Source organism: Mandrillus leucophaeus, unplaced genomic scaffold, assembly GCF_000951045.1.
Source record: "Mandrillus leucophaeus isolate KB7577 unplaced genomic scaffold, Mleu.le_1.0 Scaffold55, whole genome shotgun sequence".
Lineage (NCBI taxonomy): Eukaryota > Metazoa > Chordata > Mammalia > Primates > Cercopithecidae > Mandrillus > Mandrillus leucophaeus.
Genome location: NW_012105919.1, coordinates 5,044,601 through 5,059,415, shown reverse-complemented (window position 1 = coordinate 5,059,415; position 14,815 = coordinate 5,044,601). Strand labels below are relative to the sequence as shown.

Below are 14,815 nucleotides of genomic sequence, written 5' to 3'. Positions count from 1 at the left end.
AGACAGGGTCTCGCTGTGTTGCCCAGGCTGTAGTTCAGTGGTGCCATCATCGCTCACTGAAGCCTCTTCTTGGACGTTTTTGTCTTTGTATGTCTAAGAAGCAATCCTTTACTGGGAACTCTTTGGAAACCCCTTTTTCCTCCTCATCACGATATGTCATAGACCTCTTTGAATATTGAAGATACTCTGTTACAGCAGCAGTTTTTATACTCATGCTCTTCCTTATTCATGGTAAACTTCTACAGGTTTACTCAGTCCCCTAAATTGGGACATGGGAGTTATATCCAATTTTTTGTTATTATAATAATTCAGTTCCTTGGGATCAGGGGTGAGTAGACTTCGTCTGTAAAGGCCAGATGGTAAATATTTTAGGCTTTGTAAGCCATTTCATCTCTGTCACATATTCATTGTTTTCTCTTTTTTTGGTAAATAATCCTGTAAGATGCAAAAACCATTTTTAGCTTGCAAGCCAGACAAAAGCAGACCATGGTGGTATTTGGCCCACGGGCCACAGTTTGCTGATCTTTGCTCCAGATAAATATTCTGTGTAGGCGCATGCGTGTACAATTCTAAGGCTTTGGCACAGAATATCAGTTGCCCTCTGGGAGCATTGCTAGTTGATACTCCCTGTAGCAGAGTCTACAAGTGCCCATCTTCCTGAACCCTGGGTATTATTAATGTTTTATCAGTGATAGGTAAAATTGGCATCTCATGTTAATTTATATTTTATATTACTTATAAGATGGATCATACTCTCTCACATTTGTAGACCATGTATATCTTGTTGTTGTTGTTTTGAGACAGGGTTTCGCTCTTATCTCCCAGGCTGGAGTACAATGGTGCAATCTCAGCTCACTGCAACCTCCACCTCCAGGGTTCAAGTGATTCTTCTGCCGCAACCTCCTGGGTAGCTGGGATTACAGGCACCTGTCACCATGCCCAGCTAATTTTTGTATTTTTAGTTAGAGACAGGGTTTCACCATGTTGGCCAGGCTGGTCTCGAACTCCTGACCTCAGGTGATCCTCCCGCCTTGGGCTCCCAAAGTGCTGGTATTACAGGCGTGAGCCACCCCACCCGGCCAATATATCTTCTCTTTTGGAAAGTGCCCGTTCATGTCTTTTGCCCTTTTTTCTCTTGAAATCTTTTTTTGTTCTGGTACTCTATGTTTATAAATTTCCAAATTACAACTTATCAAACTTCAGAGTAGCAGCAAGCATTTAGGTTTTATTAAAGTCACTGAGTTGTCTTGTAATTTTGTCGGAATTCTTTCAGTACCAACCATTCTGAAAATCACACGCTTTAATTAACAAAGCAAAAACCACGAGGTGGCTGCTTGCAAAACTAATACACAAAAACCAAATACTCAAGCTTACCGAGAAGTGAAAAAAGCCAGATTTAATCCCAAGTATATAAAATTATCTAGGGGAGAAACAATGCCTTAAAATGCTGATAGTGACATCGCTATTTTAATGCTGATAGTGACACTGCTATTTTATATTTATATTACTCATTTCTTCTCCAATTTTCTTTTTCAAATTTTTTCCGAGGTAATTGGAGAAGAGATATGTATAAGGAAAGAGAAAAAGTAAAGAATGAAACACTTTGTAATCCTTTCTGATTCAGAAATTTGCCCCATGTCTTTTCGTTGGGTTGTATTTTTATTATGTGGTTGGTAAGGGGAAAAAAATTTCTTACAGAAAAATGTTACGGAATTCCTGGCACCCCTGAAACCAGTGGCCATTCGAATTGTGAGAAACGCTCATGGGAATAAAACAGGTAAGATCTGGGATGTTTCCGGGTGGGAAAGGGGGCAGACAGTGAAGATGGAAGGTTGGGGTAGTTGAATAAGGGAGAAGTTTTAAGGGCACCCGTTTTTCTTCCTATTTGTGGTCCTCAGTCGTGTGGATGTGGTCAGCCTGGGCAGGTCAAGGCTGCATCTCTTGCCCCAGCCTTTGGAGGCCTGGTGTATAGGGATGGAGTTTTCACCTGTGGTTTTCATCCTTCCCTTCTTCATGTTAGCCTTTGCCTATCCCAGTGGGCTCACCTATTGCACTGAAACAAATGCCATCAGGTCCTGGGGTTTGCTGGGCCAAGTCCACAGGCAGCTCTGCTGGTGCGCAGGGCTCTGAGTTGCTGAGCCTATGTGGTGTTGCCCTGTGCCACCCTCCCCCCAGGTTTACACTCTGGGCAACCAGGCACCTCCTTTGGCTTCAGAGCCCTGGGTTCCGGCCTCCCTGAGATGAGCAGTGTGGCTGGAAGGCAGAGTGTCTGAGCTCAGGAAGGTGGGCACCGCCTGTGCCTACTCCTCCTTGCTGGCCAGACCAGGGCACTGCGGGAGATTCAGCAGCAGACTTGCTGCCTCTCAAGAGAACCACCCTGAGGCCCTCTAGCTGCAGGGAGGCTGGAGGCTGGAAGCCGCTGGATGTGTACTCTGTCTTTGGCAAGAAGACACTGGCCTGGGCAAAGCAGTTGAGATCTGCCTAGGCTGACACCTGGGGAAGAAAGTGTGCTTGAGGGATGGTCTCCTCACTGTCACGTTTCTGCGTTTCTTCCCCAACTCTCCTCTTACCAGGAAAGTCCCGCTTACCCGGCTGACCATTCAGCCACCCATCTTTCTCCCTGCAGACTGATTCCAGGGCAGGGTGAGGTCAGGGGAAAGGGCTCTGCCTAGGTGCAGATCTCGGGTAGGAGCCCTATGACCTTGGACAAGGGACTTAGCCTCAGTTTTTTGTTTGTTTGTTTGTTTTCTGTGCAGTCAGGTAAACCCGTCCCACCAAGTTGCGTGAATGGTTCTGTGTACAGCATTTAGTGCCGTGCTAAGCCCCTGCTGCACACTCAGTGAAAGCTGCTGTTGATATTCATGGTGGTGGTGGTGATGGTGGTGGTACCCTTGCTTTTATGGCACTTCAGAGAACAGAGAGGGAGCAGGAAGAAGCATATCTGAGTTGTTGGGGTCAAGAGAAAACCATATTGGAGGCCCTGGAGTTGGAGAGAGCTGGGATCCAAGCATGAAATGTTGAAAAGCAGCAGAATGTCCCCTGCAGGAGAGCTGGGGAGGAGGCAGGCTGGGCCTCTTAAGCTTTAGGGGCCTCATTAAAGATTGTGTGAGTCTCAGCTACTCAGGAATCTGAAGTGGGAAGATTACTTGAGCCTAGGAGTTCAAATCCAGCCTGGACAACATAGCAAGACCCAATCTCAAAAAGAAAAAGATTGTGGGCTTTAGTCAGGATGCAGGGGCCCCTGGGAGCTTAGAGCAGGGGAGGGCAGTGATCAGATTTAGGACGGTCCCTGGCTGGTGAAGAATGGGTCCTGGAGCCAGGCGTTTGCCATCCTCTAAGGGAGGATCAGTGGTGATGGGGCCCAGGGTGTGGCCATGGAGAGGAGGAGGGAGAAGGATGGAAGATGTTTATAGGGATTGATGAGGTGCCTGGATATAGGAAAGGAGGCCACAGAGGAGTCACGGAAAGCATCTAAACAGCCTTGTGATTAAAGGCAGAAAACCCAAGGGCTTTGGACCAAGTAATAGACATTGCCAGCTGTTAGCTGTGTGCCCCTGGGAGGATTTCCTTAATGCCCCAGAAAAGCAGGGGAATGGTCCTGATCTTGTTGCCTCACGAGGTTGAGGCCCGAAGAGGTCAGGAAGTGGAGCCTCTTGTGCTAGAGGAAAGACTCCCCCATTTGCTTGTTTTTTTGTGCAAGTCAAGGCCTCAGGCACCCAGGAGCAGAGTGGGTGTGGAGACGGTGCTTCCAGCACCTAGATGGGTCCTCATGCTTCAGCCACAGGCCCTTCTCCAGAGAATGGCTTGGAGCAGGTGCCAGTCAGGGGTGGGGTGAGGCTTGGAGGGAGACAGAAATGCCTCCTGGGCTTCCGACTCCTGGCGTTCAGCGTCTTCATCCACAACACCAGGCTGGGGTCTGGATGCTCCCTGCAGAGGGAAATTGGGCTGTGGGTGGGAGAGAGAGAGGGAGACCCTTTGTATTTTGGAGATTTGGCAAAGGTAGAGGTTTCTCCCTCACTTTCTGCTCCTAGCACAGTAGGGGTATTCCTCTGGGAACCCCCACAAATGTCTGCAAGGCCTGCAAATTTTACCTCTGTCATTGTTCTCTGTCAGGATACATCTTTGTGGATTTCAGCAATGAAGAGGAAGTTAAGCAAGCTCTGAAATGCAACCGGGAGTACATGGGTAAGGAAGCCCTGGCCACGTGCCGTCTCTGTGTTACAGGGTTTCTTCGTTCCTTCATTTCCTTTACACGTTGTTGTTGAGTACTGACTCTCTGCAGACACTGTTCTAGGCACTGGGGACACAGCAGGGAGCAAACAGACCCAAATCCCTGCCCTTCCGGAGCTGACAGAGAGTCAACTGACTTAGCAGGGAGAGACAGGTAGTTAAATGTGTGATCCATGCCACAGGAAAACACACAGGAGGCACGGGTCCTGGGGAAGGCAGGGATTTGAGGAGGCTTGGCTTTAAACAGGGTCCTGTCTGCTTTGGCCTCACCGAGGGGCGACATTGGTACACAAACCTGCAGTTGAGGAAGCAGGCTCTGGCTCTACAGGCAGGATGTTCAGTAGAGGGAACAGCATGTGCAAATTCCCTGGAGTTGGGAGGTCTTTGGAACAATACCCAGGGATGTAATCTTTGACCAATCCCTGGGCAAGACAAGTGATTTGAATCCAGCCGTCAACCCCAGTGAAGACTTGAGTTGTGTTAGAGAAGATGGAGGGCCTTGGGAATCTCGTTAGCAAGTCAGGAGGTGGGTATTTATTGAACAGCTAGTAGTGCCTCTGCAGGATACGGTGATAATAGTACCCTAATCAGGCACACGGGCTGTGCATGTAAATAAATCATCAGCAGGTAAGTACCCAGGGCTGGGCTGTCACCTAAGACCTTTCCCAAGGCAGAACAACAAGCGGTGCCAGAGAATACAGCCCGGAGTTTAGAGACTGCATCGCTGTGGTCTGGGATAACTCAGGCAGGCTCCCTCCAGGGCTGAAGCTGAACTGGCAGGGTGAGTGAGATTTGGGTTCAGGCCTGGGGTTGGCTTATGCTGCCACCCCAGGTGACAGGGCAGGTGTTGGGTGCTGTCATCTGCCACGTTGATTGTGTTTTCTGGAAGGCAGCAGAGAAGAGTTTGGAGTCACCAGCAAGGAGTCACTGGCAAGTTCCAGGCCTCCCCCTGGAGCCCTGACTCCTCTTCATTGCAGGCGGGCGCTACATCGAGGTGTTCAGGGAAAAGAACGTCCCCACCACCAATGTTGCGCCAAAGAATACCACCAAATCCTGGCAAGGCCGGATGCTCGGGGAGAACGAAGAGGAGGAGGACCTGGCCGAGTCCGGAAGGCTCTTTGTACGGAACCTGCCCTACACCAGCACCGAGGAGGACCTGGAGAAGCTCTTCTCCAAATACGGTAGGGGCAAGGCCCCTGGGCCGTGGATAGCCCAGCGGCTGTGGGAACCAGGCTCTGACTCTGACATCCTGGGTTCAAGTCCCAGTGTGCACACCACTCCACATCTCTTGCCTCAGTTTTCTCTTCTGTAAAATGGGACCAAGTACCCCTGAGCTGCTGTGAGGATTCAGTGACATGATGAATGCAGGGATTTGCAGGACAGGAAGTAAAAGGTATTAATAGCATCTCTGGCATCTTTTGCTGTCTGAGCTCTCTAACTTCTCCAAATTCAGAATTGAAGCGATTTGGATGACTTTTTTGAGATTCTCCCTTGCTGTCCAAACTCTTGCCACTCAGTATTGGAATTGAGTAACTGTACAGGTTTCGCCTGACGAGTATACCTACATGGCGTTCCTCCATATCTGAATTCTTCATTATGTAAAGTCCTCTTATCCAAGCTGAGCACCAAATAGATTTGACAGTGTCAAGGTTAGTGGTGTTGTTGCTGTTATTTCTCAGGCCATGGGCTTGAGGGCCCATAGTCCTGCTTGGTGACAATAGGCTATGTTTGTTTCTAGAGTTACCATTGTTGAAGGGCAGGAAGGGAGGGTTCAGGATGAGGGGAGGTCTTGATACCTTTGAGATCCCAGCAGTGTCTCCCCATGTCTATTCAGAGGCCAGCTGTAGGTTGTGGAGGATCGGAGCTGTAGGTTGAACACCTGATGTAGGCCCCGTTGTCAGGGTAAGGATGCCCTGAGTAGGGCCTGCCATCAGGAAAACTGATCTGACCTCCAAGGCTGGGGCCTGCCCCCAATGGAACTGTGTGTTCCATTCACTGATCTGCTCACCAGATCCTTCACACAGGCTGGCATCCCGGCTTACACTGCATGGCTGGGCTGAGAGGGCATTCTTTGATATACCCCAAACGTCCATTTGGGAAGGAAAGACCCAGAGAGGGGACGCGGTCACACCCTGGGGTCCAGAGTGGAAAGCACTGCAGAAAGGGTGTGCTTTAATTTGAGCATGATGCTAATATCATCATAGAAGACGCTTCTTTGGCACTAACTCTAGCAAGCACTGTTTAGTGCACTATGCACGCATTAACACATTTAGTTGTTGCAGCTGCCCATGAACTAGGTACCATTGTGCCATTATACAGATGAAAAGACTGAGGCATGGGGAGGCTCAGTGATTTGCTCAAGGCAGGCTACATGTGTAGTAGGTGGTGATGCTGGGCTCCAACCCAGGTATTGTTGCTTTTAGGATAGACACACATAGGGGACTGGGAAATGACACCCGTGACCTGTGAGGTTGGCTCACAGCTCGTGCTCACCACATTCTTCCCTGGGGCTGAGTGGCCTGGCCCACCAGAGACCAACACTTCTCCTGTCCCCAGGTCCCCTGTCTGAGCTCCACTACCCCATCGACAGCCTGACCAAGAAACCCAAGGGTTTTGCATTCGTCACCTTCATGTTCCCTGAGCATGCTGTAAAGGCCTACTCGGAGGTGGACGGGCAGGTATTCCAGGTGAGGCCCCTCCTGGGCTGGCCGGGAGGCTGCGGGACTCACGTGGTCAGGAAAGGCTGTGTGTGTGTGTGTGTGTGTGTGTGTGTGTGTGTGTGTGTCTGTATATGTGTGGACACAGACATCCACTTTGTGGGCTCACGTGGTCAGGAAAGGCTGTGTGTGTGTGTGTGTGTGTGTGTGTGTGTCTCTGTGTATGTGTGGACACAGGCATCCACTTTGTGGGCTCACGTGGTCAGGAAAGGCTGTGTATGTGTGTCTGTGTGTGTGTGTGGACACAGGCGTCCACTTTGTGGGCCTAAGAAAACGTGCAGTGGCATGCTAAGTCACCGCCAAGCCACTAGAAGGTAAGAAATCGCATGAGGGCAGGGTCTGATCTGTTCTGGTCACTGATCTGTGGCACCTACACTTGTGTCTGGCACATAGCAGGCACTGAAAAAATGTTCCTTGAATGGATGAATTTGCTCTCCATTTCTATAGATCCCACCTTGGAAGAGGAGTAAGAAGAAAGGAATTTTTACAGAGGCATATTAAAATGGCCACAGTGGAATATAAGAAACTTCTCTTTTCCCAGTGTTACCAAGTCATCTGCTTAGCATACATCCTCAAGCCCCAGGCTACCTCATCCTCACCCGTTTTCCTTTGCTCGTTCATTCATTTATTCATGATTTCTTGACCCCCTTGTTGCTATCAGGCCAGACCTGGCCCCCTGGCATGAAGCTCACATTCTCACTTAGCGGTGCAGGGACAGGATGCGATGCAGGCTTGAGGGGCGGGGAGAGGGCTGCAGGTGCGGGTTATACACTGATCGAAGTTTCCTGTGTGTAGCTGTGTCAGGTGGCCTCCTTACAACGTCGAGTCCCTGTGTCAGGTGGGAAGAGAGTGGTCACGTTCTACCTGACCTCTCTCCCAGCCTCTGATCAGTGCCGGGTCCACCTTACTCGTGGCAGAAGCCAACATCCTCCACCAGGAAGCACGGCTTAAAGGCAGGGTTTCTGTTTACTTCCTTCCTGTCATCCCCGTCCAGGGCAGGATGCTCCACGTGTTACCATCCACCATTAAGAAGGAAGCCAGCGAGGACGCCAGTGCCCTGGGATCGTCATCCTACAAGAAAAAGAAGGAGGCCCAGGACAAAGCCACCAGCACCAGGTCCTCAGTGTCCCTGAAGCTGCTGAGCCCCAGCCCCAACCGTCTACCACCCTCACCCTGTGCTTTCTAAGCTGCCTGGGTCTTCTGACTCCTGATGAGTTTAGTTCATACCTTACCAAGCTTCAGTTTTCTCATCTGTAAAATCGGAGAATGATAGTAGTGCCTTACTTTTGTGGTGCTGTAAGGTTTCAGTGAGTGAATGTATGCGAAGTTCTTAGTCCCTGACACAGATGAAGCACTGCTAGGGATGGTCCCTGTCATCAGGTTGTCTTCAGGCCCTGTATATGTAGCCCATGATAGGGAAATTGGAGGAACGTAGAAAGGCAGGCCTAGGAGCCCATTTCTTACAGGATTCATGTCTGAGAGCAAGTTCCCCTCCTCCAGCTTGGTCTCATCTCCCTGTTCTGCCTCCTGCCTCTTAGCTCTCACAACTGGAACACATTATTCATGGGGCCGAATGCCGTGGCTGATGCCATCGCACAGAAGTACAATGCCACCAAGAGTCAAGTTTTTGACCACGTGAGTAAAGCCGACCAATCCTCTCTGGGATCTGGGCCAAACTGAAGGGGAGAAAGAACAGGAGGCACGTTGCGCTGCTGTCAGCTGTGAGGCTGGGGCCTCCAGGGCTTTCCTCTTGGGCCTTCCCAGAGGTCTCTGGAATGGAAGGTGCTCTCCCAGCCCTCCCTTTGGAAACATCCCCAGCCAGCCTCTAGCCCTGGCTTCTCATGCGCTTGTGTGGAGCCACCCCAGAGAATGTGATTGACAGTAGTGTTGACAGGTGACATTCCTGAGCCTTCCACTGGGCCACAAGCTTTAGTGCATGGTACTTCTCACAATGGCCATGTGAAGTAGGGGTTCTTGTATCCCATTGTGCAGATGAAGAAACCGAGACCCAGGGACACAATAACTTGTCCAAGGTCACAGACTTGCAAAGGGGTGGAGGTGGGAGGACACCAGGTCTGGCCAGCTCCGGTGCCTTGGCTCTGAACTGTGTCTCGTGATTTCCGCAGCCCAGGCAGCCCAGGTCTTTGAAGCCGGGGGAGGGGTCACTGGGTTCCGTTCCTCCTTCTCTCCCGAGTCTAGCCTTATTCCGTCTGAATTCTCCATCCATCCCGCTCCTCCACATCACATAGCTTTAAAAATCAACATGATGTTTTGATAGACATATAGATAGCGAAATACTTACCATAAGTTAGCCAATTAACATTTCCATCATCTCACACTTGCCCTTTTTGTGTGTGTGGCAAAAAATACCTAAAATCTACTACAAAAGATTTTGCCAGAAGCAGAAATCTCCAGTGTTAACTCTAGTCCTGATGTTGTGTGTTTATATTAGATCTCTAGACTTATGCAGCTGACATATCTGCTCTTTTGTATTCTTTCTGCTTTGGATCCTATATGTGCTTTGTACCTTCTATAAAAGGATACTTTTTAAAAGGTATATTTAAGTAGGTGTGTGTGTGTGTATATATACATCTATATATATACACACACACACATTCTTATACATATACACATATTTGTAATTTTTTTTTTATTTTTTTGAGACAAGTTGCTCTGTCACCCAGGCTGGAGTGCAGTGACATGACCATAGCTCATAGCTCACTGTAGCCTCCCAAATTCTTGGCTCAACCAATCCTCCCACCTCACTCTCCCGAGTGGCTAGGACTACAGATGCATGCCATCATGCCTCATTTATTTTTATTTTTGCAGCGATGGGGTCTCACTATGTTGCCCAGGCTGGTCTCAAACTTCTAGGCTCAAGTGATCATCCCACCTTGGCCTCCCAAAGTGTTGGGATTATAGGCAGGAGTCATATAAAGTATATTTTTATGTATATATAAAAATATATATATCAGTACAAAGTATACTTTGTCTAAAGTGCTTTGCAGAAAGCCTGAAAATACCCTGTTCTTTGTATATTTTGTATCCTCATACCTTCTTTTAAAATGCATGCATCTGGGCTGGGCACAGTGGCTCACACCTATAATTCCAGCACTTTGGAAGGCTGAGGCAGGCGGATCACTAGAGGTCAGGAGTTCAAGACCAGCCTGACTAGCATGGAGAAACCCCATCTCTACTAAAAATACAAAAATTAGCCTTGTGTGGTGGCACATGCCTGTAATCCCAGCTATTTGGGAGGCTGAGGCAAGAGGATCACTTGAACCCAGGAGGCAGGTTGCAATGAGTCGAGATCATGCCACTGCGCTCCAGCCCAGGCAACAGAGCGAGACTGTCTCAAAAAACAAACAAACAAAAAAACATACATCTGGAGTTAGAGGCAGCTGAGTTCTTCCCAGGCAAACCTGGGAGTGTTTTTCATCAGATTAACAAAGGACATGGGTGGATTTGGCTCATAAGCTCCTTGCCCATTGCTGTCCACCAGGTACTGAAGGTCGGGGCTGTCTATTAGGGAATGTGAGCCACACGTGCAGTTGGAAATCATCTAGTGGCCACGTGTTTAAAAGGCTAAATGAAACAGGCAAAATTAATATTAATAATATATTTGATGTAACTCGGTTTATCCAAGATATTTTTGTTTGTTTGTTTGTTTCTGAGACAGAGTTTTGCTCTTGTTGCCCAGGTTGGAGTGCAATGGCATGATCTTGGCTCACCGAAACCTCTGCCTCTTGGGTTCAAGCAATTCTCCAGCCTGAGCCTCCCGAGTAGCTGGGATTGCAGGCATGCACCACCGCGCCTGGCTAATTTTGTATTTTTAGTAGAGACAGGGTTTCTCCATGTTGGTCAGGCTGGTCTCGAACTCCCTTCCTCAGGTGATCTACTTGCTTCAGCCTCCCAAAGTGCTGGAATTACAGGCCTGAGCCACTGTGTCATCCAAAATATTATAATTTCAACATATGCACAATGTTAAAAAAAAAATTATAAGCTATTATAGTCTTTTTTTCCTCATGGAATTCCGTGTGTGTTTTCCACGGAGAGCACTTTGGATGCATCGCATTGCATTTCACAGACTGAGTGGCTCTGAGGAGCTTGTGGCACTGTGTTGGATGGCACAGCTTTAGACCCAGGCCAGCTGGGGGCCTGCAGCCGCTTCATATCTCCCGAGTACTCTGAGTTCTGGGAATGCAGCAACCCCCCAAACAGGAGCAGTGAGGTTCCTGTGGTGCCTTCTGGTGAGCGAGAAGTCACTGACACATTAGCAGAGGTGCAGTGCGGCAGGCCTGATGAGGACAGAGAACAGAAAAGCCAAGGGAGGGATGGGGTGTCACCGTGAGGCTGGGCTGGTCAGCAACATGACACTTAAGCAGAAACCGAATGGAGCAAGGGAATATGGGTAAGAGCCTTGGAGGCCAAGGTCAACAACTGCAGGACCCCTGCGTTGGGATGAGCTCAGCATGGGAGTGGCAGCAAAGACCCGTATGATGAGGGGAGGGAGTGCAGGGGGACCCTGGGGTCCCGGATCTACTGTGTGAGACCTGGGAAGCCGGAGCCACTGGGGGCCAAGCACAGTGGCTCACACCTGTAATCCTGGCACTTTGGGAAGCTGAGGCAGGTGGATTGCTTTAAGCCCAGGAGTTCAAGACCAGCCTGGGCAATATGACGAAACCCCATCCCATCTCTACAAAAAATATAAAAATGAGCTGGGTGTGGTGGCGTGCGTCTGTGGTCCCAGCTACTCAGGAGGCTGAGGTAGGAAGATTGCATGAGTCTGGGAGATTGAAGCTGCATGAGCCATGAACACACCACTGCACTCCAGCCTGGGGGACAGATATGACAGAGTGAGACACTGTCTTTTTTTAAAAAAAAAAAAGGCACAGAGCCACTGGGGGCATCTGATCAATGTAGGAAGATGAGCAGCATCAGTGGAATCCATTTCCATCCCAGCCTCTTCTGCAGGCTGTTGGGAGATGGGAGGGCCAGCAAGTCACCTGGCCAACAGCCAACCAGGACTCTTCCTTTCCTCTCCCACAGGAGACCAAGGGCAGCGTGGCCGTGCGCGTGGCTCTCGGGGAGACCCAACTCGTCCAGGAAGTGCGGCGCTTTCTCATAGACAACGGGGTCAGCCTGGATTCCTTCAGCCAGGTGAGTGCTCTTGGCAGCACCAGCCAGCGGCCACTGGAGAGTCGGGAATGGCCTTTCCAGGGGAGACGCAGATGGATTTAAGGATCTGGCTTTCTAAGGACTATTACTGATTTCTAAATTGTCTCTAAAGAAAGGAAGAAATGTTACATGGGCTCAGACAAGTGGCCTATCTGATCCTGATGCTGTCTGTCCAGAGCCATAGGTCTGCCTCTAACCCCACAGTTCCCCCACACAGATCGAGACCCCCCAACATCTCTCTCCCCTACCCAGTGGCTTCCCAGAGCATCTGTTGTCTGTTCGGGGACTTTGACCCTTCTTGAACGTAGCAGGGAAGAGTCCAGCACCTCCATGCGCCTGTTCTCCGCGAAGTAGCAGGTCTTAGATTTATGGATGACTGCAGCTTAGAGGGCTCCTAAGACATCATGAGACCCCTTCATTTTACAATCTGGGATACCGACGCTCAGAGAGTGGGGAGGTGACTTACAAGGTCAAACAGTATTTGTGAGAGGAGCCTGGACTAAAACTCAGGGCTTCTGATTCCCAAAACAGCCCTTTCAGCAGCCTTCCCAGGCCTTAAATTTTTGCCTCAAGATGGATAAGGAGGATGGATGGATGAAGATGGATAGGGGATGGATGAATGGATGGATGGATGGATGGATGGATGAATGGATGGATGGATGAAGATGGATAGGGGATGGATGAATGGATGGATGAAGATGGATAGGGGATGGATGGATGAATGGATGGATGGATGGATGGAGGATGAATATGGATGGTGAATGAATGGATGGATCGACTGGATGGGTGGATGGATGCTGGATGAATATAGATGGTGGATGAATGAATGAATATAGATGGTGGATGAATGAATATAGATGATCGATGGATAGATGGATGGATGGATAGATAGACGGATAAAATAAATATACTAATAGCTAACATATATTAAGATTCACCAAAGCACTCTTCTAAGTTTACGTGTTTAATTGGCTCATTTCGTTCACATGGCCACCCTGTGAAAGCAGCAGTACTGTGCTTCCACTCTACAGAAGGAACCACAGTCACAGAGGGGTGAAGTCACTTCATAGCTCATAATGGCGGAGCTGAATTTGAACACAGGCTTTCTGGCCCCAGAGTCTCTCTCTAACTGTAACACTGCAGCCTGAGTTGCACCTAAAAGGCCCACTGGTGCCCAGCCTTTCCCACCTGCAGATGGTTTTCACTCCCCTCACCTCACTCAATCCTCATATTAATCCTGTGTGGCCTCTATAAGATGGGTGTGACTGTTAGCTGATTTTGCAGATGAGAAAATTGAGGCCCACAGAAACAAGGTAATTGACCCAAAGTCTCAGGTTAAATTAGCAGCTGAGCTAAGACTTATTCCCAGATAGGCCATATGCCTGGATTTTTCCATTATATTTTATTGGCTCTTCTATTCTCCTCCAGCATTACTTTTTAATAAAATTATTGCTAACGTTTTCAGAGTGCTCATATTACGTGTACTTTTACTAACCCTTTTAATGAAAACTTTTCCTAGAGCTATCCTGTGAAATAGATGCTCTGTCCTTGCTGTCACTGCAGGAGCTGAAGCACAGTTAAATACATTTCTCAAGGCTGAATAGCTAGTCTTTTAGGTTGAATTCTCCCAGAAGCAGATTCTGACACAAGGACTCAAGGGCAAACAGTATTGGGGGCGGTGCAGAAAAGCCTGGTGAGAAAGGGATGTGGGGAAGGGGAGGAGCCCAGGGTGCAGAGTGCTGCTGCAGTACGCTGTCCTGTGGGTGCCTGGAGCTCTGCCTAGGGGAAAGCCTGCAGTGCTCATACCTCAGTCTCATCCCACCCAAGGACAAGGGGACCAGCAACTCCTGAGAGCTGAGGGCTGCTCCCAGGGGGCGTTAACTCTGCAGCACATTCTGCTGGCTGCATGTGGTAGCAGGTGGGCGGTCTGTAGTTCAGGAGCCTTGGTACTGAGATGCAGACCCCAGCCCCTGGAAGCCTAGGAAGGTGCAGCCCTGCTCACGAGTGGAGGAGGGGCCGGGATTTGATCCAGGAGCTCCAGCTTCAGAGCCCCAGGCCTTACCCGCCTCTGTAGAGCTGCCTGGCAGCCTTGCAACAAGGATCATGCCAGAGAGGTTGGTTCCTCCTGGGTCCATCTCCTAAGTGCCTGGTTGCTGAGGTTCCAAATGGTGAACCTCATCTGGAGACCCCCACAATCCCTGCTGGTGTCAGCTGGGGACCCTCCTCCCTCCTGTGGTCCCACATGTGGGCATTTCCTCTCTGCAGGCTGCAGCAGAGCGAAGCAAGACTGTGATTCTGGTCAAGAACCTCCCAGCAGGCACCCTGGCAGCCGAGCTGCAGGAGACCTTCGGCCGTTTTGGCAGCCTAGGCCGCGTGCTGCTGCCAGAGGGTGGAATCACCGCCATCGTGGAGTTCCTGGAGCCCCTGGAGGCCCGCAGGGCCTTCAGGCATCTGGCCTATTCCAAGGTAGGGCTGCTGGAGACCCGGAGTTGATCTGGAGAAGGACCAGTGAGGGCTGCTTCGAGGGAGAGGGTGCACTGGACTGTGGATTCACAGATGTGGCACGTGGGAGCTCACGTGCCACTGGTCTGGATCATGGTTGAGTGTCATCCCTACCGCCTGAAAACCCATCTGGAAGGGAAGAATGGGAGAGGGAAGTTCTTTTTTTTTTTTTTTTTTTTAGACGAAAT

General features: G+C 49.7%; 1 protein-coding gene across 2 annotated transcripts in view; it reads left to right on the top strand.

Annotated features, from left to right (window-relative positions):
* Positions 1–14,815, top strand: part of RBM19 (RNA binding motif protein 19) — a 158,507-nt gene that overhangs the window by 18,830 nt on the left and 124,862 nt on the right. For both annotated transcript variants that reach the window (XM_011997927.1, XM_011997926.1), the window contains exons 9-17: positions 27–61; positions 1,699–1,777; positions 4,114–4,185; positions 5,208–5,411; positions 6,787–6,917; positions 7,942–8,063; positions 8,486–8,582; positions 11,997–12,107; positions 14,391–14,591. In XM_011997927.1, coding sequence (XP_011853317.1) covers positions 27–61; positions 1,699–1,777; positions 4,114–4,185; positions 5,208–5,411; positions 6,787–6,917; positions 7,942–8,063; positions 8,486–8,582; positions 11,997–12,107; positions 14,391–14,591 — 1,052 coding nt within the window. The remainder of the gene's footprint in view (positions 1–26; positions 62–1,698; positions 1,778–4,113; positions 4,186–5,207; positions 5,412–6,786; positions 6,918–7,941; positions 8,064–8,485; positions 8,583–11,996; positions 12,108–14,390; positions 14,592–14,815) is intronic.